The 25,098-nt window shown below is 38.5% G+C and overlaps 3 protein-coding genes across 3 annotated transcripts; 2 read left to right on the top strand and 1 right to left on the bottom strand.

Moving 5' to 3' along the window:
* Positions 1-793: 793 nt before the first annotated feature.
* LOC133738597 (uncharacterized) lies at positions 794-3,092 on the top strand. The gene is made up of 7 exons (XM_062166170.1): positions 794-1,033; positions 1,175-1,244; positions 1,335-1,394; positions 1,677-1,791; positions 1,897-2,012; positions 2,284-2,408; positions 2,678-3,092. Exons 1-7 carry the CDS (start codon positions 957-959, stop codon positions 2,799-2,801), a joined length of 687 nt encoding a protein of 228 aa, XP_062022154.1. The 5' UTR covers positions 794-956; the 3' UTR covers positions 2,802-3,092.
* Positions 3,093-4,035: 943 nt separating this feature from the next.
* On the bottom strand, positions 4,036-7,693 carry LOC133740192 (putative B3 domain-containing protein Os03g0621600). Its single transcript, XM_062168113.1, has 6 exons — positions 7,392-7,693; positions 6,673-7,072; positions 6,285-6,454; positions 5,169-5,598; positions 4,686-4,849; positions 4,036-4,588 (listed from the first exon to the last, which is right to left on the bottom strand). The coding sequence occupies exons 1-6, from the start codon at positions 7,479-7,481 to the stop codon at positions 4,289-4,291; spliced, it is 1,554 nt and encodes a 517-aa protein (XP_062024097.1). The 5' UTR covers positions 7,482-7,693; the 3' UTR covers positions 4,036-4,288.
* A 10,339-nt stretch (positions 7,694-18,032) lies between these two features.
* LOC133738663 (ent-kaurene oxidase, chloroplastic) lies at positions 18,033-21,312 on the top strand. Its single transcript, XM_062166242.1, has 8 exons — positions 18,033-18,275; positions 18,400-18,560; positions 19,270-19,431; positions 19,530-19,670; positions 19,787-20,044; positions 20,144-20,305; positions 20,505-20,699; positions 20,785-21,312. The coding sequence occupies exons 1-8, from the start codon at positions 18,122-18,124 to the stop codon at positions 21,094-21,096; spliced, it is 1,545 nt and encodes a 514-aa protein (XP_062022226.1). The 5' UTR covers positions 18,033-18,121; the 3' UTR covers positions 21,097-21,312.
* The last annotated feature ends 3,786 nt before the right edge of the window (positions 21,313-25,098 follow it).

The raw sequence follows: 25,098 nt of genomic DNA, 5'->3' as shown, positions 1-25,098 counted from the left end.
GGACAAAGTCATATATAGATGAAACAACAATACCAGACTAATAAAACCCTCAAGCAGGTCAAATATATATTCGACATCAGAGCCAAATAACAATACTAGACCAGATCGACCACTATATACGTACATATATATGACATCAAAGCCAAAATAATAATCATTATCAACCTATTCTCACAAAATTTCAAATATGAGATTGATTCACACTCATGTAAAAGGTCGATTGAACACTTACTATAGATTGGAGGGTGTCCAGAGTTCCTCATTTTTGTGATATCCATTTCAAATTCACAGTGCGCGCAATATCTTTGTGGTTTGAATTTTCTGTGTAGTGGGTTGTCTCAAAGACTCACTTTGGCTAAACTTTGATTATGTCAAGCATGAGGATCTTGAGAGAATTGCAACGTGGTTGGATATGAGAAGGTATTTTGATGCAAACGGTGAGAAGGTCTTTTCTTCTTCCACTTAAAAGACTAACAAGAATTAGGTTAGATAAACAAAAACCAAAAAAAAAAAAAAAAAAAAAAGACCAAAATACCCTCACATGTTTCGTACATGATGACACACACACTTAATGGTGGAACTTGATGGAACTTAACGGAAATGTGGAAATCGGCAAACTTTGAAAAAGTTGGCGTGTTATTGGGGAAAATTGATAAGTTGGTGTATAAATTAACAATAGAAGAAAATGTCAGCCATTAAGCCAAAAACTTTATAATACATTATGGAACAAAAAAAAAAAAAAAAAAACTTTATAATACAAGACAAGAATAAGCCCAGAAAAAGGCCCGGAATGTAGTCGCATTAGAACAAAAGATAGCCCAGGAGTCTTGTTTTTGAGTGGAAATGCCCATAACCCGACTCAACTGTGGTGAAGTCGCCCAATTATAGCTCAGATCGCAGCAAGTCGGAGACTGAGAATCGAGTCTGAGAGAGAAAGAAGAAGAAGGAGACGGAGAATGACGGTGTTTCACTTCTTCAACTGTGCGATTCTGACGTTTGGTCCTCACGCCGTATACTACTCCGCCACTCCTCTGTAAGCCCCCCTCTCTTCTCTTCTCTTCTTCTATGGATCTGCTTCATAATTCACTTCAACCCCCAATTCATTTCGTCTTCTTCAAAAACCAAACCCTTGCTCAGTTATTATACGATTCAAATACGTATGTGTACGGTACAGATCGGAGTATGACACACTCGGCACCTCCATTAAAGCAGCTGTGGTTTATCTCGGAACAGCTCTAGTCAAGGTTAGTATTCGGGCTCCGTATAATCCTTCAAGCTCCAGAATTAGCTGCTAACAGGAGTTTCGGTTTTCGGCTTTCTATCTTTGTTTGCAGCTTGTTTGTTTGGCTACTTTTCTCAAGGTATCTGATAATGAAAGCTTCGATCCATATCAGGTATTTCCTTCCTTGGTTTTTATATTTCCATGTGGAAATTTGAACTTCAATATGTAGGTGCAACTTTCGGTGTTTCGGTTTTATTACAGGTTCTTGTACTTTACAGTTATTGGCATTGTTTCTGATACAATATGATGCTGTAGTTGATATGATTATGTGCAGTAAAATGAGCTCGATTGTAATTCGGCTAGCTTTGCAATTAGAAGAAGGCTTTTCTTTTTCGCAAAGAGTGTGTTTTTGAGTAGTAATTCACAGATTGTTGATTGCTCTGATTGTTTTCAGGAATTGTTGAAAGCTTTGATCGGTTTCATAGATGTTGCTGGCCTTTACTTTGCTTTGACCCAGTTGACCCATAGGAACATCTCTCAAAATCATAAATTTCAAGCAGTGGGACTCGGTGAGTAATAAAGTTGTTTCAGTGTCTGGAATAATGTTGAAGCTCTTCTTTTTGCTACCTTTTACAGTGTAGTTTGTATTGATGGTATCTGCTTACTATTGGCAGGGTGGGCTTTTGCTGATTCGGTTCTCCATAGATTGGCACCTCTGTGGGTGGGTGCCAGAGGACTAGAATTTACCTGGGATTACATTCTGCAAGGCCTTGAGGCAAATGCAAATCTGGTATTACCTTTGTTTCAGTTGTTTTCGTTTAGTTTCCTTGTGCCAGCATCCTTAGTTATGTAGACTGTTAATGACATAGATTGCTAAATTGTTCGTAATGAATTCATGTTGGTTATATCTCAATAACTGATGGCTGACATATATCACTTTCTTTCAATTTTTTGCCTGTTAAACGTGGCTTGTATAATTCAGTTTTTGACTTTATCGTAGATTTTGGAGTAATATATTTTCTGTTCTGTGCTAATTAGTTTCTGCTTTTCTCTTTATCCAGGTTTTGAGCATATCCCTTGCTGCATTGGGATCTTTGATGTGGCTTCGCAAAAACAAGCCTAAGACGCTGATTCCTATAATATACATCTGTGCTGGGATTGTGGCAACCATGCCATCTATCACAAGGTCTGCTAACTTTCCTAAATTCTATTATCACCATTACCACAGAAAAAATGAATAAACGATTAGCTACTTAGCCATTGCTGTAATGCATTGATACTTGAGCAGTATTCTTTCCCTTCCCCCAAAATTTCTGATCTTAGCTTCTTTCCTTTTACATTCTGATGAATCTGATCAGTAGGGCTGGTCCTGTTTATACTCCACTGTATACAAGAAATACCGGGCACTTTTTTATGTTTTTCCTTTCCTGTCTAACATAGCAATTGTTTGTGTAGCTATCTAAGGCGTGGCCTGGGGTGGCACTTCCCGGAGGTGGTAGGATTTCAACTCTTTACCTCTCTGATCATGGCATTCATCAGCTGGCAGCTCTTTGCTGCATGTCAGAGGCCCTCTGCCTGAAGCAACCAAGCACTGCTCCTAACAGTCGACTGTCAGTCAGCAATGGTCTTCAGGATCAGAATAACCACAGTTGTTCATTCATGTGGTTACAATCTCGTGTCATTATTTTAACGTCATTCTGATTCTGATGTAGAGATTATTTTCTTATGTCTAAATTGATCAGCGGATGCTTGGGAACTGAAGAGTAATATTGCAACTGGTGTATCAGTTTTGACTGGTAAAGTTACCAGGATTTTTTAGCGAAGTTGAAATAGTTAGGCTTACGATAAATTTACAACGTCATATTGCAAACCTGACGCGTTATAGTTATACATTTATTCTATTTCTGCAATCTTGTTCTACGTACGTTGAGTAAAGTTACCACAAGAAGAGCTGAAGGTGGTCGGAATGTTGGCGATTCAGCCATTTTTTGGTGGAGAAGAGCGGACGAGCTAAGCACTCGGAAAGATGTGATGTCACAATAGAGAGACGTTCCAATTCCAAGGGAATTGACCCCAAAATTTTATTCTCAAAAGCAAAGAAAAAATGTCTAAAATCACGACTTCTCACTGAAAACCATGGACTGTGGAACACATTATTTTGATTAAAATTACAAGTTTTGATTTTCTCATCAAAATTTGTACATCCTTGAACCGTGATTTTTAAGCAATTATTGAAAAGACGAACTCAAAAATATTAACTTGATTACCTTCCACAAGTTTTTAAAGTCGGAAAACAACTTAATATTATACAGAAGTCTTCATCTGCAGTGAACCAGATGTAATTCACAAAACAGTCTTTGCCTCTGAATATATGAACTTGCATTACAGATTGATGCACAAACTCAAAACTACAAGTTAAATCTGGTTTGTCTTGCCACATTCACGTTATCACGTAGTAGAGAAGTAAACCGTGTATAAAGCTCTCCTTTTGACTCATTTCTCCAGGATACCTATTTTTGCAGTAAAATTCTCTTTACCACATTTTCTTGCTCTACCACATTTCGAAACTATGAATTGCCAAAAATCTATTATTGGGCTTTGAAAAATTTTAACAGAGAAGCCCAGTACAACTTTATAAGTACCAACATTTTGTTTAAACACTTCCCACGCTTTATTCCAAACTTTCAAAATCAAATCACATTGGAAATAAGATGATTGTAGATGATAGGAAAAGATGGGAGTTTCATTTACCGGTTTAAGCTTTATTCCAAACTTTCAAAATCAAATCACATTGGAAATAAGATGATTGTAGATGATAGGAAAGGATGGAGTTTCATTTACTGGTTTAAGTTTTATTAACATATTCACATTCATCACAGACAAGGATGATTGCTTGGTAGTCTTGTAGATGAAAAAGTCCGCATAAAGAGAATTTAGTTAGCAGACACATCCACACATGATTAGAGCAGAACAAAACGCAAATAAAAAAGCTCACCATAAAACATGACTTCATGGATAGTTGAGCTCGAATCATGTGTCACATTGAACAATTTCTGGTAGATTACACTAGCTATACTCTGCATTAGTCGTTGCTTCTCCACCTTGATGATCAAACCCATTTTTATCAGCGCCAGAAATGTGCACTCGCATCTCTCGCTTACCAACAAGTTCAAAAATGCAGATATCTCCAATGTTGACATCATTTCCACGAACAAATGCCATCCACCCACCACAGAAAGTATGCACCACTCGCCCTTTCGAGTCTGGAACAGAGTTCACGGTCCAACATTCCCCTTTTGAATTTCGAAGCACGATCTCTGTTTTATAGTTGGGTAGATGTTCTGTGGAAAACTGGTATGGGATTTTCTGCAGAATGAACCAGTCTATAAATACAAACCAGTGGCAAAGAAACCATTCAGAACAAACATAGGAGCATCTGCGTATATAGATTTACAAAGCTCACCAATGTATATGAACCACTGATATTGAACTTCTTCATGATCTTCACAAAATTTGGGAAGCAAGAAGTGAAAGATCGAGCTGCTTTTTCTTCATCAAGTGTTAACCTCATTCTTAACTCAGCTTTTGACCCTAGTTCATCATCAACACTTTTTTTCCTGCGAGTAACTGTCTCCAGTTTATGGTTCAAAAAAAAACAAAAAGTTAGAAACAAGCAGTGCCAGAACCTGGCACCTTGCCATCCTTCCCCACCTTCATCAGTTGAGCCAATTGCACATCAAATCAATCTTATCTGAGTTTACATTTTTATAACTTCTACGAAATTTAAGAGTTCCAAGGCATAGTGCAAAGCTAAAAACAAGAGCCTAACTTTATAAATAAAAGCAGCATGCAACTCTAGGTGAACTTAAGACTCATTTCAACCAAAGATGGCTCCATATTCTAACATGTAAGAACTTGTTTAAGAGAATTTAGTTGGAAACCTTACCCAACTTTTTACTGGCTGCTTTTGACTGAGATGCGCCTTTGGCAATAGATTTTGATGTGCTTCCGTGTTTCCTTGTTTCAGACATCTCTATCTTCCTTAGGCTCTTTGTATGGACTTTAGGAGAGTTCCCCTTCACTTTCTTTGACAAACCTTTCAAAGCTAGCCCGGCACATAACCTACTAGATGTTTCTCCAGTTTGAATATGGACACGAAATTCACACTCCCGCACAAGTTCAAAAATGCAGATATCTCCTAGCTTTATGTCATTATAACGGACAAAAGCCATCCATCCTCCACAAAGAGTATGACTTGTATGCACTCTTGTGGTCGGCACAGAATTGACGGTCCAACTTTCTCCTTTCAAGTTTAGAAGGACAATCTTTACTTTACAGTTTGGTAGATGTGCCACTGAAAATTTATATGGAATATTCTGCAAAGCATAAAGCAATCAGTCAAACAGAATTCACCACCCGTGACCACATTTGCAAGCAAGTAAACAGGTTATATACTAGTATATAGCTCTATGTGTATGCTTAGTACTTTAACTTACTATATTCTCTGGAAGAGAATAAAAAGTTTTGTGAGTGTACTAAGTTCATTTCAAGAAAATGAGTAGAAAACCATCAAATTTTGAATTAGTATCCCGCAAACACCATACGGACTTCCTTGTAAACAGAAAAGGTCCAATACTATAAATACTATCCAGAACCCAAATCTGACAACGACATGAGTCCTAGTCAATCTGTAGGGCTTTATGGTTCACAATAAAGAGGAAATCTTTTAAGTAACTCCCATGGAGAAGCAGCACCATTGAAGTTGATAGCAGCAATTACTCTGCCAAAGAGCAAGAGGACACATGGTTTGAGGAGTTTGCTGCCTAATTGGTAGGGGAGTAACCTGGTAGTGCATGGAGTAAAAGGAAAGAAAAAAAAGAACAAAAAACTAAACTTTGATACAGTTTTCTTCAACCTAAATCACAATGGGATGACACCACATAAAAAACCAGAAGAAAAAAATAAAAGCGGTTTGATGAAAAATGCAGACCTTACATGAGTAAACTATGGATTTGAAGAAAATAGAAAAGATAAATGAACAAAACTAGAGGGAGCAACCCACCAAAGTATATGAACCGCTGATGTTGAAACTTTTCATGATTCTCAGAAAATAAGGATTAGAGGAGCTAAATGATTGAGCTACTTCATGTGCCGAAGATATCTGCATACAAACTCTATCATTCAAATTATTCTGGATGGCTTGCTTTGCTTTGTATATGACAACATCCAAACCTGCACGCAAAAATTGGAATATTACCAGTTGCATCTGTTTTTATCATGAATAGTATAACTATAAGAAAACTTGGGCTCAATCCACACTTTCACTCTAAGATAACTAAAACTAACTACAGTACCCAATTTTACAAACAGATAAAGAGAAAGAGAAAGGTAGGCTTTGCAGAATTCTCAAGTGGCTAAAAGTTGCCTTTCTGAGGAGTTGTTTTTCTTACCAGGATTTTCACATGTCTTTGATTGCTGGGAAGAAGTCGATTCTTCAAATAGCAGCCTGTCAAGCCCACATCCTTCCTCCCTGGCCCTCTTCCGTCCAATAAGTTTTTCAAAGTAGCTAGAACTTTGGCCACATTGGGAATGAAATGCGGCTTCTTTCTCACACGCAGTTTGATCAAAAATTTGCACAGTGAAACGCAACTCACCATCATATCTGAAAATCAAGAAGTCACCACATTCTAGGGAATGGTCTCTTACAAATGCCGGCCACCCAAAATGGAAGAACAAATCACCATTTTGTTCAATCAAGTGAACATTCCATGCATTCCCGCTAGGACCAGACAATACAACTATTCCAGATGTTCTCCCTTCCATGTGAATCATAAACCTCTCTGGTATTTTCTGCAACATCACATTGCACTTGTGTCACCTTCCATAATGAAACAGAAACCTAGCTTAACCCGACTGTATCAGACTCTAAACCTAGAGAGACTAATACTTTTCCACACATCCAATACCCAACATACCAAAAACTTAGTGCAGAAATTTCAATCTTTAAGCCTTATGTTTGAAATTCTTAATCTCACAAAAATCTAAGAGTAATAGAGAATGCATAGCTTTTGTGCAATATACTAAGATCAACAACATGCAATTTGAATACATTAATTAGGAAATTTTATGCTAACCGAAGAAGCAAGTAAAGAAAGAAAAAATGAAGTACCAGTCGCTCTGAGCTCAAATCAGCAGAAAAGAAGGCAAAGAAGTGAGGCCTTCTCGCATTAGGCATCACCTTTAAAGCTCCTTCCGCCATTGAAATTTTCCAACTTCGAACAGAATCGCACTAAAACCCTAAACCAAATCAACGTTTGCCCTAGTAACAAATTCAATTACATGGGCCTCCCTGAGCATTCACAAGTAATTTCTGAAACAAGAAAAAGTAGAGGTTGATTGATCAGACAAAAACCATGGTGTGTTTATTTATTTATTTATTTCTGGGGAAGAAAATGTGAGAGAGAAATTGGGCTTTTCATGCCAGGCAGTTCCTCTCACTTACTTGACACTCGAGTTTTGTCACACGTGCGAACCCTCGCTAGAGATGAAACGTGATTTTCACGCTCCCTAATTGCGCGTGACTGTGTGAGCAGAAGACAGACTATAGCACATTAGCACGTGCTGTGGCAGGACAGAGGATATATCCGGTGCTTTAAGTTCCATGTGTTAAGTTGCAGTCGTGGATTCCAAACGAATCGGAATACGCCACGTGAGCTGATGATTTCAGGGACGACTGCGGTTTTCACCGACACATTTGGGTTGGGCTTAGCCCAAAGAATGTACTTGATTTAGCTATTGAAGGACAAGCCCAATACAGCATGACCCAATGCGCACACAAATGCAGCTCAGTTGGGCTTCTGATCACAAAAACACTAAACAGTGTAAAAGGCTGTCAATGGATCAGGTCGGACTCAAGATATTCACCGTGTTACATATCTAAATTCAACCCGTTAATTAAATGAATAACTCACGATCACCCATCCATCTAACTTTTTTTTTTTTTGATCAAATGAATAACTTCATTAAATAAACGAAGATTACAATGAGGATGGGATCAAGAGCTTCAAAGATAGAAATACTCTGTCCACTTCAGACTTCACACTCGAAGTCTATACTGACACACTGGTGGAGCCAAGTCGGCCCCGACTCCAAAACACACAAAAGGTTGACTCAACTGCAAGGCTTCCTTTGCAAGACGATGTGCAACTTTATTGCAATCACGTCTCACAAACTACCAACTACAAAAACTAAAAAACTGAAATAACTGTTTAACTTCATCTAGAATATGTCCCTCCGAACTCAGGTCGTCATGTTTGCCATGCAACGTATTCAATACTGTCAGAGCATCCCCTTCCACCTCTAAATTAGTAAAACCAACATGTAAGGCATATCGAAGACCATGCAATAATGCTAATGTCACACCCCCAAACTTGAGACCAATATTGTACTGAAATATGGTACCCGAATTTGGGATGTGAGCCAAACTAAATAAAACTTCCTTTTTGAAAGAAAGTAAAAGACTATATATAGATATATCTGAATAGTACTTCTATTAGAAAACGACATCATTATTTGTACAATACCAAAGTTTAGCAAAATATATTACAGTACTCATTCTCTTGAAATAGTAGTAGGAAAAACTTTCTTTTATTTAGTAGGTTCATCCCCTTTTTCCCCATGCATCTACTTGTTACCTGAAAACATGAAGGTGTAGCATCATGAGTAACACAGACCCAGTAAGTACAGCTTACATTCTTATACTAATGTGTCTTATAAGAAATCAAAACTGAACAACCAAGTAAAAATGTACCGAGAACCATTTATATGTTCACACCAAATCTTAAGTATGTATTTGTATACACACAACAGACACATATATCAATATTTGTAAAACTCATAATAATATCACATAGTCACATCTCTTTTATCGAATCAACAAATACTGCAGCAATAATAGGTGCAAATAACCTCAAAACAATGCATGCTCGATTCTCTTTTCACTTAACACCATAACATATTAACAATATATCACAGATAGATATTTGATCAAAACAATATAAGTACACTTTTCATTTTAGTGAATTCTCGGATTAACTGGTAACAAATCATAAATCCACGTGTTAGGGTCCATAATACCAAAACACGGGAAAGCCAGATTGACTGTAACAATTCATAAATCCACGTGCTAGGGTCCATAATACCAAAGCACGGGAAACCACATGCTAGGGTCCATAATACCAAAGCATGGGTAAGCCGCAGCATACCAGGGTCCAACGTACTATACCCAAGTATGTATACTCAAAGTAAGCAACCTTCCTAAGAGTATAATAGTGCACTATCTGAAGGGACTAGGGCCCAGGCTTAACGTCTCATAACACCAAAACACATTTACCAGTAATTCACTTAAGCACGGGGTTGTAGATAACACCCGGCTTCACAATTGTACTTCTCAGACATAATCAAATTCACAAAATACAATCTTTATAAATTATAGATCATAATATATGTATATGTACACACACATATAGAGACATACATATATTCAGGAATAACCTCATCTGAAAACATATGTAGCATAATTATATAACACAAATAAGTAAATATAACTGAAATTGTGTGGACAAATTAATATAAATATATATATATATATATATATATATATATATATATCTATAATTAAACTTGAAAGTAATTGTGCAATAAAGGTACTGCAAATTAAACTTGAAAGTAAATGTGCAATAAAATAAAGGTACTGCAAATTAAACTTGAAAGTAAATGTGCAATAAAATAAAGGTACTGTAAATTAAACTTGAAAGTAAATGTGCGATAAAATAAAGGTACTGAAAATTAAAAGTAGTAAGAGAATATTAGTTAGTAGTCAAAGAGTCAGTAGTCATTTTTCCATAGTATTGGAAATCTTAGTCCGAAGTGTCCATTCGTCAATCAAAATAATAGTACCAAGTACTGTCAACTTTCTGTTTTTATAACTTGTTCAATTCATGTCCGAAATAGTCAAGTGAGAACACCAAGTCATAGGATTTTTCATAAGGAATTCAATGGAATAAGTCATGTAGTCCAGATCAGAGTGATATAGTTCAGAAATGGTAAAAGAACCATAACAGTGCTGAAACCGATATTTTTGAAACTGACCTTTGATGTTTAAGTCTTTACGTACTGTGTATTTTACCATTACTTCTCAAACTTTCCAGAATAAAAGTAGAGGTCCTAAGCTTCAAATTGATATAAAGTTTGTAGAAAATGGATAAGAAATGAGGGAGATATGAATTTTTGAAGTTGTGATGGCGGTATGAGATTTCCAGCTAGTTTAAAAGTTGAAAACTTTGATTAGCCATAACTTCTTCATTTCTTAACCTTTTTTAGTGATTCAAAAGCCTAAACTGAAGGATTTTTCATGAAGAAACTGAAAATATAATTAGTTTTGACAAGATTAACTTTTATCAAACACGAAAATATATGACTGCAGCAAAACAGATTCTTTTCCATTTTATCATCGGTTATGCATTTTGATAAATCTTAAAGGCAAAAGAATATAAAAATGTAATCATGTACTTACTTAAGAAACTCAGAAGTGAAGTGAAGATTTTGGTCTTGGATCCAAGCTTGGACTTCTTTGAGAAAAACAAAGGGAGTTTCTTGAAAGAAAAGGATGAAGGATTTGTGAGGTGAGTTTTCTCTACAACTAAGACTTCCAAATCAGTTTTGCACTTGATCTTAAGGCTTGAAGGAAAAATGATTCAGCTTCATGTTTATAAAGACTAGAAAGATGCATTAAAAATTAATTTTTAGCATCTTACTTGTAAGTCAAAAGTGAGTTGAAAGTCTACAAAGCATTTACAAGGAAATTTCCAAGAAATTTCCAAGAAATGTTATGGTTGTTAGAAAGAAAAATCAGATTAGTTCTTCTAGATGTATTGGCATTTGAATCATGTATACATATATACACATAGATATACACATAGATACACATTTTCTCAAACTAATACGAAGATTGATATGTCATTTCGTAATATTCAAAATATGTGTTAGCAATAACTAGTACTAAAATGACATGCATCACAAAAATAATATAGGTAATAGTATTGGGCTCAATAACAAATATCGAGTATACACAAGAAATACGAACTAAGGTATTTTAGTAAGTTCCTAGAACTCTATTATAACTTGTAAGTATAGCATGTGGTATCATCGGTTTCTAATCGAGAAAATAAATGCTTAGAAGATACTTGGATTATTTCTAAGTTTAAGGTATCTTAGAGTGCTCTACAGTGATACTAAGTTTCGGGTTATTATAGCTAATGACTCCACCGCTCTGGGGGATATATTACCTACCAGTGGAGCAGCCACAGCACCTTTTAGCGTACCCTCATGATCCCGAAAGACAGCCCCAATTCCACTTACTCCATTTTTTACATCTGTAGCCCCATCAAAGTTCATCTTTAAAAAGCCTTGTACTGGCGGGTTCCAGTTCACAACCTCCTGATGCGTTGACCCTTTATGCAAGTTTGTTGGTGGCCTCTGTGCAATAGCAGAACAAAATTGCAGCTGCCACTCCGTTGCAGCTTGGACAAGACCCTCATAATGCATAGTCTTCTCCCCATGTCGCTGCAAATTCCTATTCCGCCACAACCACCAGATAATAAAACCAAAGAGAGCCAAATCATTACCGACAGCTATACTCGAGACATGTGAGAATAAATCCATGACAGAAGGTTCCTTCCATGTTTTACAAACTTCACTTAAAAAAGTCAGCTTCCAAACATGTCTCGCTGCAGGGCATTCCCAAAAAACATGAATAGTAGACTCACAAGCAGCCCCACATTGCCAACACGATCCATCCATAGTGATTCTCCTTTTCTGTAAGTTTTGACCACACGGGAGGAAATTGTGAAACGCCCTCCAAAGTAATAACTTGATCTTGCTTGGAACATGAAGCTTCCAAACCTTCTTCCACACCTCTGGAACCCTAGAGGTACTACACCCGGCAATGCTCCCATTCTTCTTTTCCTGCAAGGCACGAGCTACCCAGTAACCTGTTTTAACTGTAAAGTTACCATGCTTAGTGAAATGCCAAACGAGTTTATCCGGGATCGATCTCAAACCCAAAGGCATTGCCAGTATTGTCTCAGCTTCATGTGCAAGAAAGAGTGATTGAATTAGAGGGACGTTCCATGCTCCCGATTCCGTCAAAAGATGTTCCACAGTCCAAGCATCTGGTATAGGCAAAGGAGAGACAACTTTAAAACTTGATGGGGTTGGTAGCCATCGATCTCCCTTTATGCGAACCCTCCTTCCATTGCCAATGCGCCATCTAGTCCCCTGATCAAGCACTTGCTTACCCCACAATAACCCTCTCCACACTGCTGAGGGAGTAGTCCCCAAAGAAGCATTTAGGAAACAAGTCTGCGGAAAATATTTTGCCTACAAAATCTCACTTACCAAAGAAGATCTACCCCAGAAAATACGCCATACTGTTTTTGCAAGCATCGACTGATTAAAAGCCCTGAGGTCCCGGACACCTAAACCTCCTGCCTCCTTACTTGTACATAAACGCTCCCAACTGCTCCAGTGAATACCTTTAACACCACCGCTCTTTCCCCACCAGAATTTGCTCACCTTAGACTGGAATTTCTTACACACCCCGATTGGCAATTGGAACACGCTCATGGAATAAGTGGGAATAGCTTGAGCCACTGCTTTAATTAAAACAAGCTTACCCGCTTTTGAGATGAACTTCCCTTGCCAACCTTGCAACTGCCTATCCAGTCTTTCGTTCAGCTTCCGAAAAACATCTGTTTTATTTCTACCAATGGATGTTGGGAGCCCCAGATATTTTTCATGGAAATCCACCACCGGAACATTTAGAAACTCTTGTAACTCCACTTGCAAACTTTCCGGGACATTAGGACCAAATGACAACGCCGATTTTTGAAAATTAATCCTCTGTCCAGCTGTACTCTCATACAATAACAAGCATTGCTTCAGGGAGATACAATCCTGGATGTTAGCATTCACAAAAAGCAAACTATCATCTGCGAATAGGAGATGAGAAATAGATGGTGCAGAAGGGGCAACTTTAACCCCATGAATCATTCCCACTTCATCTGCACGATGTAACAGACCTGACAAACCTTCAGATACGAGGAGAAAAAGATACGGGGACAAAGGATCGCCCTGACGAATGCCTCTAGTTGGTGTAAAGTGTCCAACCGGTTGACCTTTCCAAAGAATTGAGAAAGAAACTGACTGAACACATTTCATAACTAGAGAAACCCACCTGTTGGCGAACCCTAACTTCTTCATCACTTCTTCAAGGAAAAGCCACTCCACCCTATCATACGCTTTGCTAATGTCTAATTTCAGCACCATCTTTGGCTCCTGAGTAGTCTTCTTAATACGGATGCTGTGAACAGTTTCAAATGCTGCAATAACGTTATCTTGAATATTCCGACCTGGAACAAAAGCGCTTTGAGTGCTTGAAATAATATCTGGCAGATGCTTCTTCAACCTGTTAGCTAAAGTTTTTGAGATGAGTTTATATACTGTGGAGCAGAGACTTATGGGACGAAACTCTGTCACACTCTTTGGGCTTGAGATTTTTGGAATCAGAGAAATAAGAGTATGATTAAACTCTTCTAACTCCTTTCCGTCATTCAGAACACCCAAACAAAACTCACAAACTGCATCCCCTACCACAGGCCAAAAGGATTTGAAAAACAGAGTTGACATCCCATCCAATCCGGGCGATTTTGTCGCCCCCATGTGTTTCAAAGCCAACTCTACTTCCCATCTTTCAAACCTTCCAAGCAGCTTACTATTTACTTCCTCTGTAACTCTTCTTGGGATCGTATCGAGAACTAACTCCAAGTTATTGCAGCCCTCTGATGTGTACAGGTTAGAGAAATAGGTCACAAAAGCTTTTTGAATAGCTTCCATATCCTCACACCAGGCCCTATTTTCATCACAAACACCATGTATTTTATTTTGTTGACCACGTCCCTTAGCCACCGCATGGAAATATTTGGTGTTCTGATCCCCTTCTTGTAACCATTGAATTCGGGATTTTTGTTTCCAAAGAGACTCCTCATATTCAGCGTATTTTTCTATCTCATGTTTAATCACTTTACGCTGTCTTCTATCAGCTTCAGAGCACGCATCAATTGGAAAGTTTTGCAACGACGTTTTCAGTGCTGCAATCTTTCTGGGGATATGACCGACCACCTTCGAATTCCAGTCTTGCAGTCTCTCAGCACACAACTGTAGCTTAGAATAGAGAGAATCCGATGCCTTCATCTCCCAAGCCTCCTGCACTATAGCGCCACACTGTTCTTCTTTCACCCAAAAACTTTCGAAAAGAAACCGTCGTTTAGAAACCCGTCTTTTTGGTAAACCCACTCCCAATAAATCAAACAGCAAAGGTAGATGGTCACTCGCTCCGACCTCCAAATGAAAAACATGAGCATTAGGATAAGAAATCGTCGCAGTAGGATTCAAAAACCCCCGGTCTAATCTTTCTGCAATCGTACCATTACTCCAAGTAAAAGTAGGCCCTGTAAACTCCACTTCCTTAAAGGCACATTCATTTACTACCTCTCCAAACCTCTCCATCTGACACATGGGACGGAGCCGTCCAACACTTTTTTCTTCATCTCTCAAAATTTCATTAAAATCACCAAAAATGATCCAATCATCCGTTGTCAGAGAGTGAGACAGTCGCCGTATAACCTCCCAAGAATGATGCCTCTCTCCCGTTGTCGGATGACCATAGAAACCAGTCACTCGCAGCCTCTTCCCATTACATAAAACAATACCATCTATGAAACCGGGACTCGAATCCACAACCTCTACATTTAAACCATCCTTCCATAACAGAGCTAGCCCTCCTCCCTTTTCTCTTGTTCTGTCAACAATCTTATAATTATTATAGCCGAGAGAACTACATAATCTCGCCATTGCATCTTCCTTCTTCTTAGTCTCCATTAGGAAAACTAAGTCGGGATCTTGAGCCCTCAGTAGTTTCTTGAGGGCATTGAATGTGGACGGGTTCCCAAGCCCGCGCACATTCCAGCTGAGAATAATCATTGTTCGTGGTGGGCCCGCTCCTCGGGTCCCACCACTTCAGTTCCCATTTCAGTAGAACTAGAATTTCCTTTTACCGTACCATTCTTGGATCCTTTCTTGGGCGAAGCAAGCAGCAGTCGTTTACTTGGTGAGCAAGACAGAACAAACCCTTTTGCTTTCCCACGCTTTGAGGAAGGATTTTGCTTCTGTTTCTGGTCAAACTCCACATTGCCAGCCCCTTTTTTGCCTTTTCCACTTCCTGTCTTCCTCCCTACCTGAGTAAGTGTAGCCACAGTTTTACCCTTGTCACCTACTTTAGTACCAACTTTGTTAAGAGAAGTAGATACTCTCTTATGTCCTTGATCTACATCTTCCAGAACCGGGACTTCAAATAAGCTCGATGATTCAACACACCCAATTTCCGGATTCTTTAAGACTTGAGGGGCATCACTCATAATCACCTCATCAACCACACTGTGCTGTGGGACAAAACCATCCCATGTTAGCTTTCTTCTTTTAGACACACCCATCTGTTCAATCCCATTCAGGCCTCCGTCACTTCTTTCTAACAGTAATTCCCCATCCTCCCGATCACGTACCACTCCGCAAACCGGGCTATCAGGAGCTTTCATTGACCACATCTTCTTTCCAACATTTAGGCCAAAAGAACGACCTTGTAGTTGGCCATGAGGATCAATGGAAAACACATCCTTAGATAACGTCCTCCAGCGTCCAAACTTCATCTCCGTAAGTCGTCCTTCTAATCGAGCCGCACAGGTAGCCCCAACATGATCTAGTAACCCACAGTAGAGGCAAAAGTGAGGAAGATGCTCGTACTCGAATTTCACCGTACATAACGACCCATCCCTCGGGCCAAGTTGCATCCGAATTCCTTTCCTCAAGGGTACACATGTCTTCAGACCCACTCTGATACGTAGAAAACTACCCGTACCATCACTTACAGATCCCCGATCAGTACTCACATATTCCCCAATGCTCCTGCCAATCTTCTGACCCGTCTCCTCCGTAAGAAAAGCTGGGGGAAGGCCTGTAGCCCTAATCCAAAAATTCTGCACCAGTAAAGAGACTTCACCTGGGTTCATTAGGCCATCACCCATCTAACTTGGTTAACACCTTATATCGCGCTAAATTCAATAAACAATTACACAGGTAGGGTATATTTCATCCTGGGAGGTTGACATGCAAATAACATGCTCTATAATCATGCCGGTTTGACCCGTTTTATTTCATATGAAGTTTAGTCGTGGTTTCAGATTGTGGTCATATTTGATAATTTCAAATCAGTCCTGTATTTTCAAGTTCACCATGCATGTTTTGAGTTGTGTCCCCAAATTGGAAAATGATTGTTGGCGTCAATTGAGGCCTAAGATGTCACTTACAAAAATCATTTATTGGTAAGAAAATGATAGGATGATCATTCCAAAATCTAATAGCTCTAAATTATTTTACTTTTTTTTCTTTTCTTCTTTTAATGCTTAGATTTAAACAACAAATCTTTTTTCTTCAATCAAAAAAGGAAGAAAAAAAAATTCATTCTACCCGTGTTTAGATGACAATTGATTGTTGCCCAACACCAAATCATGTTAAATCCTAGTTTTTTAAATTTCTCACTGTGCAAATAAAAAGAAAAGTGCAAGAGCAAAGCAATACACATGTAATTTGATCAGTAGAATTCGATCACATATACATCTGGGGGTATATATCAAATCTCTTGCATAAACACATATATATGAATTCGAAGTTTATTGGGTTCCTGTGAATTATGAAAATATAATGTGAATATATATGAATTCAAAGTTTATTGGTTTTTTTTTTTTTTGGAACAATTTGTCCACTAGGATTTAAATGTTAGCTTTGACAAAATAAAATTTCTTTATTTTTTTTCTTTTGTTTAGATGGTAGAAATTAATTAATGATTGCTACTAAGTTACTAACCCGGAATATTTTCTTTATGTCATCTAATTCAATTTATTAAAAGAAAAATTATAGAAAAAAATTAATTTAATGAAGAACAATATTGATCAAAATATAATAAAATAAAGTTGATGTTACAAGATTATGATATGACAAGATATATTATGTGAAATTAAAAATAAAAATTTAATTTACTTATATAACATCAAATTAAAACCACAAATCTTAAGTCTGACCTGAGGCCAGTATTATTATACCCTCCACACAAAGTTGCATCACAATTGACATTGACAATCCTAATAGAGATCAACACCCTATTTTCAGTAACACTTTCAAATTTCGATGGTTTTTGTGTGAAAATGAAAATTAGACAAAAACGGAGGAGTACGGTTGGTTTCAGGAGCGGCAAGGGGCAGGCCAAGGCCCAACCGCCTACCGCCCCAAATAATAAGACAGACTCCAGAGTCCAGACACTCCTCAATTGTACCCTGTATTCTCAACACGTCGATCTTATTTCCTGTAAAGCCAAAGTAGCCCAAAGACAGTGAAATCTGAACCATTTCGTGGGATATCTTTACTGACTGTGACCGCCCATTTTTGGATAATTAGCGAAACGCCAAAATGGGAATCCCTGTAATTAACGTAAAAGCACTCACCCACATCAATTAAAAAGATTCAGGAGTGCCAATGACGTCCTCGCTTGGCATATTCCCTACCTCATCTACCAAAGAGAAACGACGAATGTGGACCTCGGTTGTTATTGTAATACCTTAATTATCAGCAAATTGTCAGTGTCAGGTAGTGTGTTTATATTGTGACTCCACGGTGTTAAGAGAGCAAAGCATTCCTTTCCTTCTACTTAAGTTTCAACTTCCGGCAAAATCAATGGCCACACTCCAGCAAATCCTTCTGCAACTCCAAGCAAGTCCCTTTACCATCCCTATTGCTCTTGCTGCTCTGTCTGGGCTCTTCCTGTATTACATCAGAGTTTCATACTTCACTAAAATGAGTGCTATTCCCAAGCTCCCTCCTGTGCCAGGTCTGCCTTGATTTGCATGTCTTGTTTTTGTTTTGGATCATATATAATATTCCCAACTCTCTACTGTGGTCATTGGTTTTTGGGATTCATGAAATTAATGATGGGTGATTTGGGAATTGTGCAGTGGTTCCTGGGCTGCCGGTGATTGGGAATTTGCTGCAACTCAAGGAGAAGAAACCGTACAAGACTTTCACAAGGTGGGCTGAGGAGTATGGACCAATCTATTCGATCAGGACTGGTGCTTCCACCATGGTCGTTCTCAATACCTCCGAAGTTGCCAAAGAGGTGACCTTTTTTTTTTTTTTTTTTCTCTTTTTCTGCTGATCTAAAACAAAATAGAGCGGGATTTGACCCCACGTTGAAACTTTTGAACGAGGTCAATTCTGGTTGAAAGTTGGTTGAGTTGTTCACCTATATATTGGACTATAAAACCCACATATTTGACTTGCGAACCAAAAATTAAACTCTCCGGAATAGATTAACAAGCTTCTGCGTGAAAGTAGAAATCTCTAGACGGTGAATCAGTTCTCAATGGAAATTAAGAGTCAATCAGTGAAGTTGTGAACGATCTAAGATTTAAAATTAGGAGTAACTGGAAATTAAATACATGCATGGGATCTCTAAGGGTCAATTCACTCAATTGGTCAGAAGAAATCACCTGGTATTATGAATTAGGATATTAAAAATCCTCTTTTGTTTTGTTTAAGCAGTGAAAGATCTATTGGATTGAGTTTTCTACTGCTACCAACTTATGGGTTTAATCCTTTAATTTCCATTGACATCATTATAGAATTGATCAGCAATAGCAGTGTCCTGGATGCCTAGTCTAGTATTCGAAGTCCCTGAAGAATGAAACTTCTCGGCTGAACATACAGTATATTCATGCTTAATAAGCATACAAATGGGGCTGGCTTTATCCTATAAATGAATGTTTCTGACACGAATGAAATCAGGTTGTATATCTCATATCTTTCTACTGTAATGTTTGGTTCAGGCCATGGTGACCAGATATTCATCCATCTCAACCAGAAAGCTATCAAACGCACTAAAGATTCTTACTGCTGATAAATGTATGGTTGCAATAAGTGACTACAACGATTTTCACAAGATGATAAAGCGATACATACTCTCAAATGTTCTTGGAGCCAATGCTCAGGTTGATTGTTATAGTTTTTATTCTCATTTTATTTCTGTGCATCCTAATTTTGTTGCCATACTCTAGTACATGTTATTATAACTACATTTATTCTTCAGAAGAAACACCGGAGCAACAGAGATACCTTGAGAGCAAATGTCTCAAGCCGATTACATTCTCATGTTAAGAATTCTCCACAAGAAGCTGTGAATTTCAGAAGAATCTTTGAGTCAGAACTCTTTGGAATTGCAGTGAAGCAGGTGAGTTTTGTTCAAAAACTATATTTTCTGTAATTTATATATGTTCCTTGGACTTAGACATTATAATTAATTAGAAAATCAGGAATATAGTATAAACTTGCTAGCGGGATATGCAGGCCTTTGGAAAGGACATAGAAAAGCCCATTTATGTGGAGGAACTTGGCACTACACTTTCAAGAGATGAGATCTTTAAGGTTCTAGTGCTTGACATAATGGAGGGTGCAATTGAGGTTGATTGGAGAGATTTCTTCCCTTACCTGAGATGGATTCCTAATAAGACCATGGAAACAAAAATTCAGCAACTACATTCCCGCAGGAAAGCAGTGATGACTACCCTGACCAATGAGCAGAAGAAGCGAATTGCCTCAGGAGAGGTGTTGATCCTTTTTTCCTTTTTCTTTCAATTAATGCGTACTCATTAGTTTTGAAGCTTCGTATTAGTTGTTTCTCTAACATGACTGAGTATGAAACAGGAACTCAATTGTTATATCGACTTCTTGCTTTCTGAAGGGAAAACACTGACAATGGACCAAATATCTATGTTGCTTTGGGAGACAGTTATTGAAACAGCAGATACTACAATGGTCACCACAGAATGGGCTATGTATGAAATTTCTAAAGATCCAACGCGACAGGTTCATTTCAATTCACTCATTTACTGGTTTGTAAATTCGCATATGATAACAATTTGTTGAATTTGTGACTGATATGATTGTCTGCCTCTACGTTCATTTCAATTCACTCATATACTCGTTTGTAAATTCTCATATGATAACAATTTGTTGAATTCGTGACTGATATGGTTGTCTGCCTCTCTGTGTCTGAATCTATCAGGATCGGCTCTATCAGGAAATCCAAAAGGTTTGTGGATCGGAGACGGTTACAGAGGAACACTTGTCCCAACTGCCGTACCTGAATGCAGTTTTCCATGAAACTCTAAGGAAGCACAGTCCAGTTGCGTTGGTTCCTTTAAGATATGCACACGAAGATACCCAACTAGGAGGTTACTACATTCCAGCTGGAACTGAGGTTTGTAGCTGTTTCCTTCTTGCTTTTCGTTGTCTTTGAAGTTATATTGTTATCGGTCCTTCTAGTAAAATTGCGTGCTGTGCAGATTGCTATAAACATATATGGGTGTAACATGGACAAGCATCAATGGGAAAGCCCCGAGGAATGGAAGCCAGAGAGATTTTTGGACCCGAAATATGATCCGATGGATTTGTACAAGACCATGGCTTTTGGGGCTGGAAAAAGGGTATGTGCTGGTTCCCTTCAGGCAATGTTAATAGCGTGCCCGACGATTGGTAGGCTGGTGCAGGAGTTTGAGTGGAAGCTGAGAGCTGGAGAAGATGAAAATGTAGATACTGTTGGGCTCACCACTCACAAACGCTATCCAATGCAGGCAATCCTGAAGCCAAGAAGTTAGTTATTAGTGTAGAAAATTAAGCCACAGACATGGATTCTGTAATCCTCATCCCCCATAAATTGTCTGTGGCAGAAGCTTTAATTTGGCCAAGTTAGTGGACTCTTTATGTTTTAAGTTGGTTATGGGTTTCACAGCCTATCTGGACAAACTTAATCGTTATGCCATGTATCTAAAAACTTAAGTAATGTTATCACAGTTGAAGAATAGACATCTCTATTTTCAGAGACTAGCGTCCTTAGTTGCGTCTAATCTGGGGGTGGCCAGATATTTATGTGGATTGATTCAATTGCTCTTTCTTCTTCTTCGATATTTATGTGGATGCATACTGATATATATCAATGTCATTCTCGAACATGGTTGGGAAGAAAATCGACGTTCCGTTTAGAATGTCAGTGAAGTATGTCTGGATTCAGTGTGAGTTATTATTATCAAAGAAATACTAGTCGCTAAAACTTAACATCCAAAAGAAGCAAGTAGATCTCGGCAGCATTTCATTTCCTCGAAGCAATAATTGCCACTCTTAGCCAATTGAACTAGAGCATTGCTACAAGCACAATAAAGTGATAAACGGTTCGTTTTCCCATCAGATTAGTATAGAACTATGGGAAAAATTCACCAACGGTGTCTGGACACTTAGGGGACTTTCAGAATGATACCTGAACTTACAAAGTTATCAATGTGATACCTGGACTCATTTTTTCGTATCAACATCGTACCTATGACCAATTTTCGTAACGGCTCCGTGACGGAAATTGGTCATAGGTACGACGTTGATACGAAAAAATGAGTCCAGGTATCACATTGATAACTTTGTAAGTTCAGGTATCATTCTGAAAAGTCCCCTAAGTGTCCAGACACTGTTGGTGAATTTTTTCCTAGAACTATAGATAATAGAAGTATGAAATGAAAGTGAAATCAGACTAGCACTCACTACCTCAGCTCAGTCTCATAGTATGTAAGAGCAAGTTCACTCGTTGGGTCACCGGGTCACCTACTATTCACTGCTTTTTAGTGTATATTTTCGTTCTCTGGGTCACGAAATACACTGTGCCCATGACCCAGGGCACGAAATACACTGTGCTCGTGACCCAGAGGGTGAAATTAACACTAAAAAGAAGTGAATAGTGGGTGACCTGGTGACCCAACGGGTGAACTTGCTCTAAGAGGGTCTCGACGAGTGGGCCAGGCCCAAAGAGTATACCGACCCACCACTGCATGATTGAGTCCCACTTTCAACTGAGCTTCTCTCGTCGACATTACAATCAGTGTACGACGTGTCGCTGAAAAAGTGTTTTTGACTTTTTTCAGAGAAAACTTGCCTCAGAGCATCTCCAATGGGTTTGTTATTTGGCTTTGGTCAAATTTGAATTTGACACATGAGATGGCAAATTTGACATAGCAACATGAAGACTTGTTTTAACTCCAATGGAAATGTCAAATTTGAATATTATTTAACATATAAAATTCTATTTTAAGAGTTGTTTTCCTTTCTTTCTTTTTGTATCTTGTAAATCAAAGATCATACAAGGCAAATGGTTCCATTCATGGTCTTAAGATTGGAAGAATTTGAGAAAGCATATTACATAGCAAAACATAATGCACATTGATCACATAAACATACACAACTTGACTGTCACGAAAACAAACTGATCCAACCTAAAAAAACTAGAAGGCTTTCTTCAAAAGAGCAACTAGCTAGTCTTCAAAAACCATTGGAGGAATAAACTACATCATAACTGTTGGTGCAGAAAAATTCTGTAGAGGAGTTTGACTCACCAATGAATACGGACTGGAGCGGAAGCTGACCGGGAACAATCGAGAAACTTCCCTCGAGCGTTGACTCGAAGTTTGACCGTCGGCTGGAGGAGGAGGGGGGGTACCTGCAGAAAACTCTCCGATGCATAAGTCAGTATGTTTCTTAGTAGTGGAGCAGAGAGAATTGGAATTCGATCATTTACCTTGACGTCGGGCGACCTTTATATAGGCGATGACTTACTTGGGGGACAAGCCGCCATTATTTCTGCTTTTATGGCTGCATTTATTTACACACTTATGATGACAATTATTGCTACACTAATAACAGTTAATCATTGCGTACTTACGACCGTCATTCATTGCGTATTCATGATAGTCATTCATTGCGCACTTATAATCGTAATCATTGTACGTAGTTATTGTCGTAGTAGTTGCCGCATTCATGACTGAAATTTAACGCCATACTAACTACGGAGTTAATCACCTTAATTGCGGGCCCAGCAGAATTTGACAACTCCCACAATAACCAGTGCTAGTTTCTGCTGCTCTTCTTCTTCATCATAAATATCACCCAATTGTAGCTTTTAAGTTCTCTCCGAGTTTATATAACCGGTTTTATACCTCTTTGTTATTGGAAAAATGTGACTTTAATATGATAAAAATGTTTTTTTTTTTAAAGGAAAAATGTCTTTTTTATTTTTTTTAGAAAAAAGGGCTTGTACGGCTACCCACAAGCCTTGATTAATGAAACTGAATACAAGGGGGGACGTGGAGCCTAAACCCCTGATTACAATAAGCACCTAGAGAACGTCCCGAAATAATATCAGGAGTCTCTACAAAATACATGTATTCTAACAAGCACCAATTAGCAAAGAGTGCACTACTGGCTATTCCATTTGCTTTGACATAACGGTGACATACCGGAAAGATAACCCGATTACAATGAAGCATAATTACCCAAATCACAGCTTTCCTACTATGTTGCCGCCGGAGATGAAACCCGACGACTCTGAGTTTCATCCTGCCACTAGGAGGTTGCGACCATTTAATCAAAAGGGATCCCCGCCTCATTAGGCCAGACAAGGCACTTAGAGTGCACACACAGACAGTTAGCCCGACTAGCCCTACATGATAGCTGTAGGGACTTATTACATGCCAAAGGCGAGCCAATACTAATCAACTAACATAAGCAAAACTAAAAACATAAAATAAAAAACCAACCCAGGCTGGGCTCAGAAAGAGGGCCCAAGCCCAAGCCCACCCCTCCACCCAAGAAATAGGAAAAACCACAGCCGCCATCCAAGAAATAGGAAAAATGTATTTAAGTAAGGAGGAACTCATCTTTAATGCTTGGAACATTCCATTTATAAGTAAGGTTAAATTAGGTATTTGAAAGAGGTTTAAATAGCAAATTTTACTTTTTTAAAAGCAAATAGGAGGTATAAAAAGCCGTAGAGGTCAAATGAGCAAATATGGAGGTCTCAATAGAAAAACTCTATAATAATAGTTTGCACAAAAACTGTTTTTCAATTATTTGTTATTTTACTTTGTTAATTCTCTTCTTCCTCTCTCTTCCCTTTTTTTTTTTTTTTGAGAAGAAATAGAATCCATTAATAACCAAAAAAATTACAAAACATTGGAATAACCGGTTGTGGTATCAACACCACGACACATATTCCTACCAAGATCCCTGGTTATGGGTCCGTCACTAATAGTAACTTCCATGAACCGAAAAAGTTCAACCCCTAACCAATTTTTACGCCTATCACCCAAGGCTACAAAGAACGATAACCAATCCCGAGTGTCCCGATACGACCTCGTCACCAACATCCAGACGAACAACTCCACCCTCTTCCACACCGTGTCCATAAATCGCCAGACCACGTGCAAGAGAAATCCACATTTCCGTTGATAACCAAACAACATCGAAATTGTAACATATTGTTCCCAGGAGTAACAGCATATATATGGCTCCACACCACGACCAAAACCTCCAAACCCTAGCTCAATTGAGTAGGGACGATTTATTTGACCTAACCAAAAAACTAAAACTAAAACTCTAATAAAAAACTGAAACCTAATAAAACAAAGTACCAAGCTATGTTGAACCACTTCCATCTTCCTCACCATTGACAACAGACCGACGGCAAACCACCATGAGTGCAGCCAAGTGAGCACACCCCACCGAAGACACCCAAGCCAAGTACTCTGCCACGACCAGCTTGGGATTCAGGCCACCACCATCCT

This window comes from Rosa rugosa, chromosome 3, assembly GCF_958449725.1.
Source record: "Rosa rugosa chromosome 3, drRosRugo1.1, whole genome shotgun sequence".
Lineage (NCBI taxonomy): Eukaryota > Viridiplantae > Streptophyta > Magnoliopsida > Rosales > Rosaceae > Rosa > Rosa rugosa.
Note: the sequence above shows the minus strand (reverse complement) of the source record. Positions and strands in the feature narration are given on the sequence as shown.

Bases quoted from the DNA above. Each gene is read 5' to 3' on its own strand.
- LOC133738597 (XM_062166170.1), top strand. From the start codon at position 957: ATGACGGTGTTTCACTTCTTCAACTGTGCGATTCTGACGTTTGGTCCT. The intron at 1,245-1,334 runs GTTAGTATTCGG...CTTTGTTTGCAG, and splicing joins TCGGAACAGCTCTAGTCAAG to CTTGTTTGTTTGGCTACTTT. The intron at 2,409-2,677 runs GTCTGCTAACTT...TTGTTTGTGTAG, and splicing joins ACCATGCCATCTATCACAAG to CTATCTAAGGCGTGGCCTGG.
- LOC133740192 (XM_062168113.1), bottom strand. From the start codon at position 7,481: ATGGCGGAAGGAGCTTTAAAGGTGATGCCTAATGCGAGAAGGCCTCAC. The intron at 7,073-7,391 runs GTACTTCATTTT...GTGATGTTGCAG, and splicing joins ATTTGAGCTCAGAGCGACTG to AAAATACCAGAGAGGTTTAT. The intron at 6,455-6,672 runs GTAAGAAAAACA...TTTTGCGTGCAG, and splicing joins AAAGACATGTGAAAATCCTG to GTTTGGATGTTGTCATATAC.
- LOC133738663 (XM_062166242.1), top strand. From the start codon at position 18,122: ATGGCCACACTCCAGCAAATCCTTCTGCAACTCCAAGCAAGTCCCTTT. The intron at 18,561-19,269 runs GTGACCTTTTTT...TGTTTGGTTCAG, and splicing joins CCTCCGAAGTTGCCAAAGAG to GCCATGGTGACCAGATATTC. The intron at 20,700-20,784 runs GTTTGTAGCTGT...CGTGCTGTGCAG, and splicing joins ACATTCCAGCTGGAACTGAG to ATTGCTATAAACATATATGG.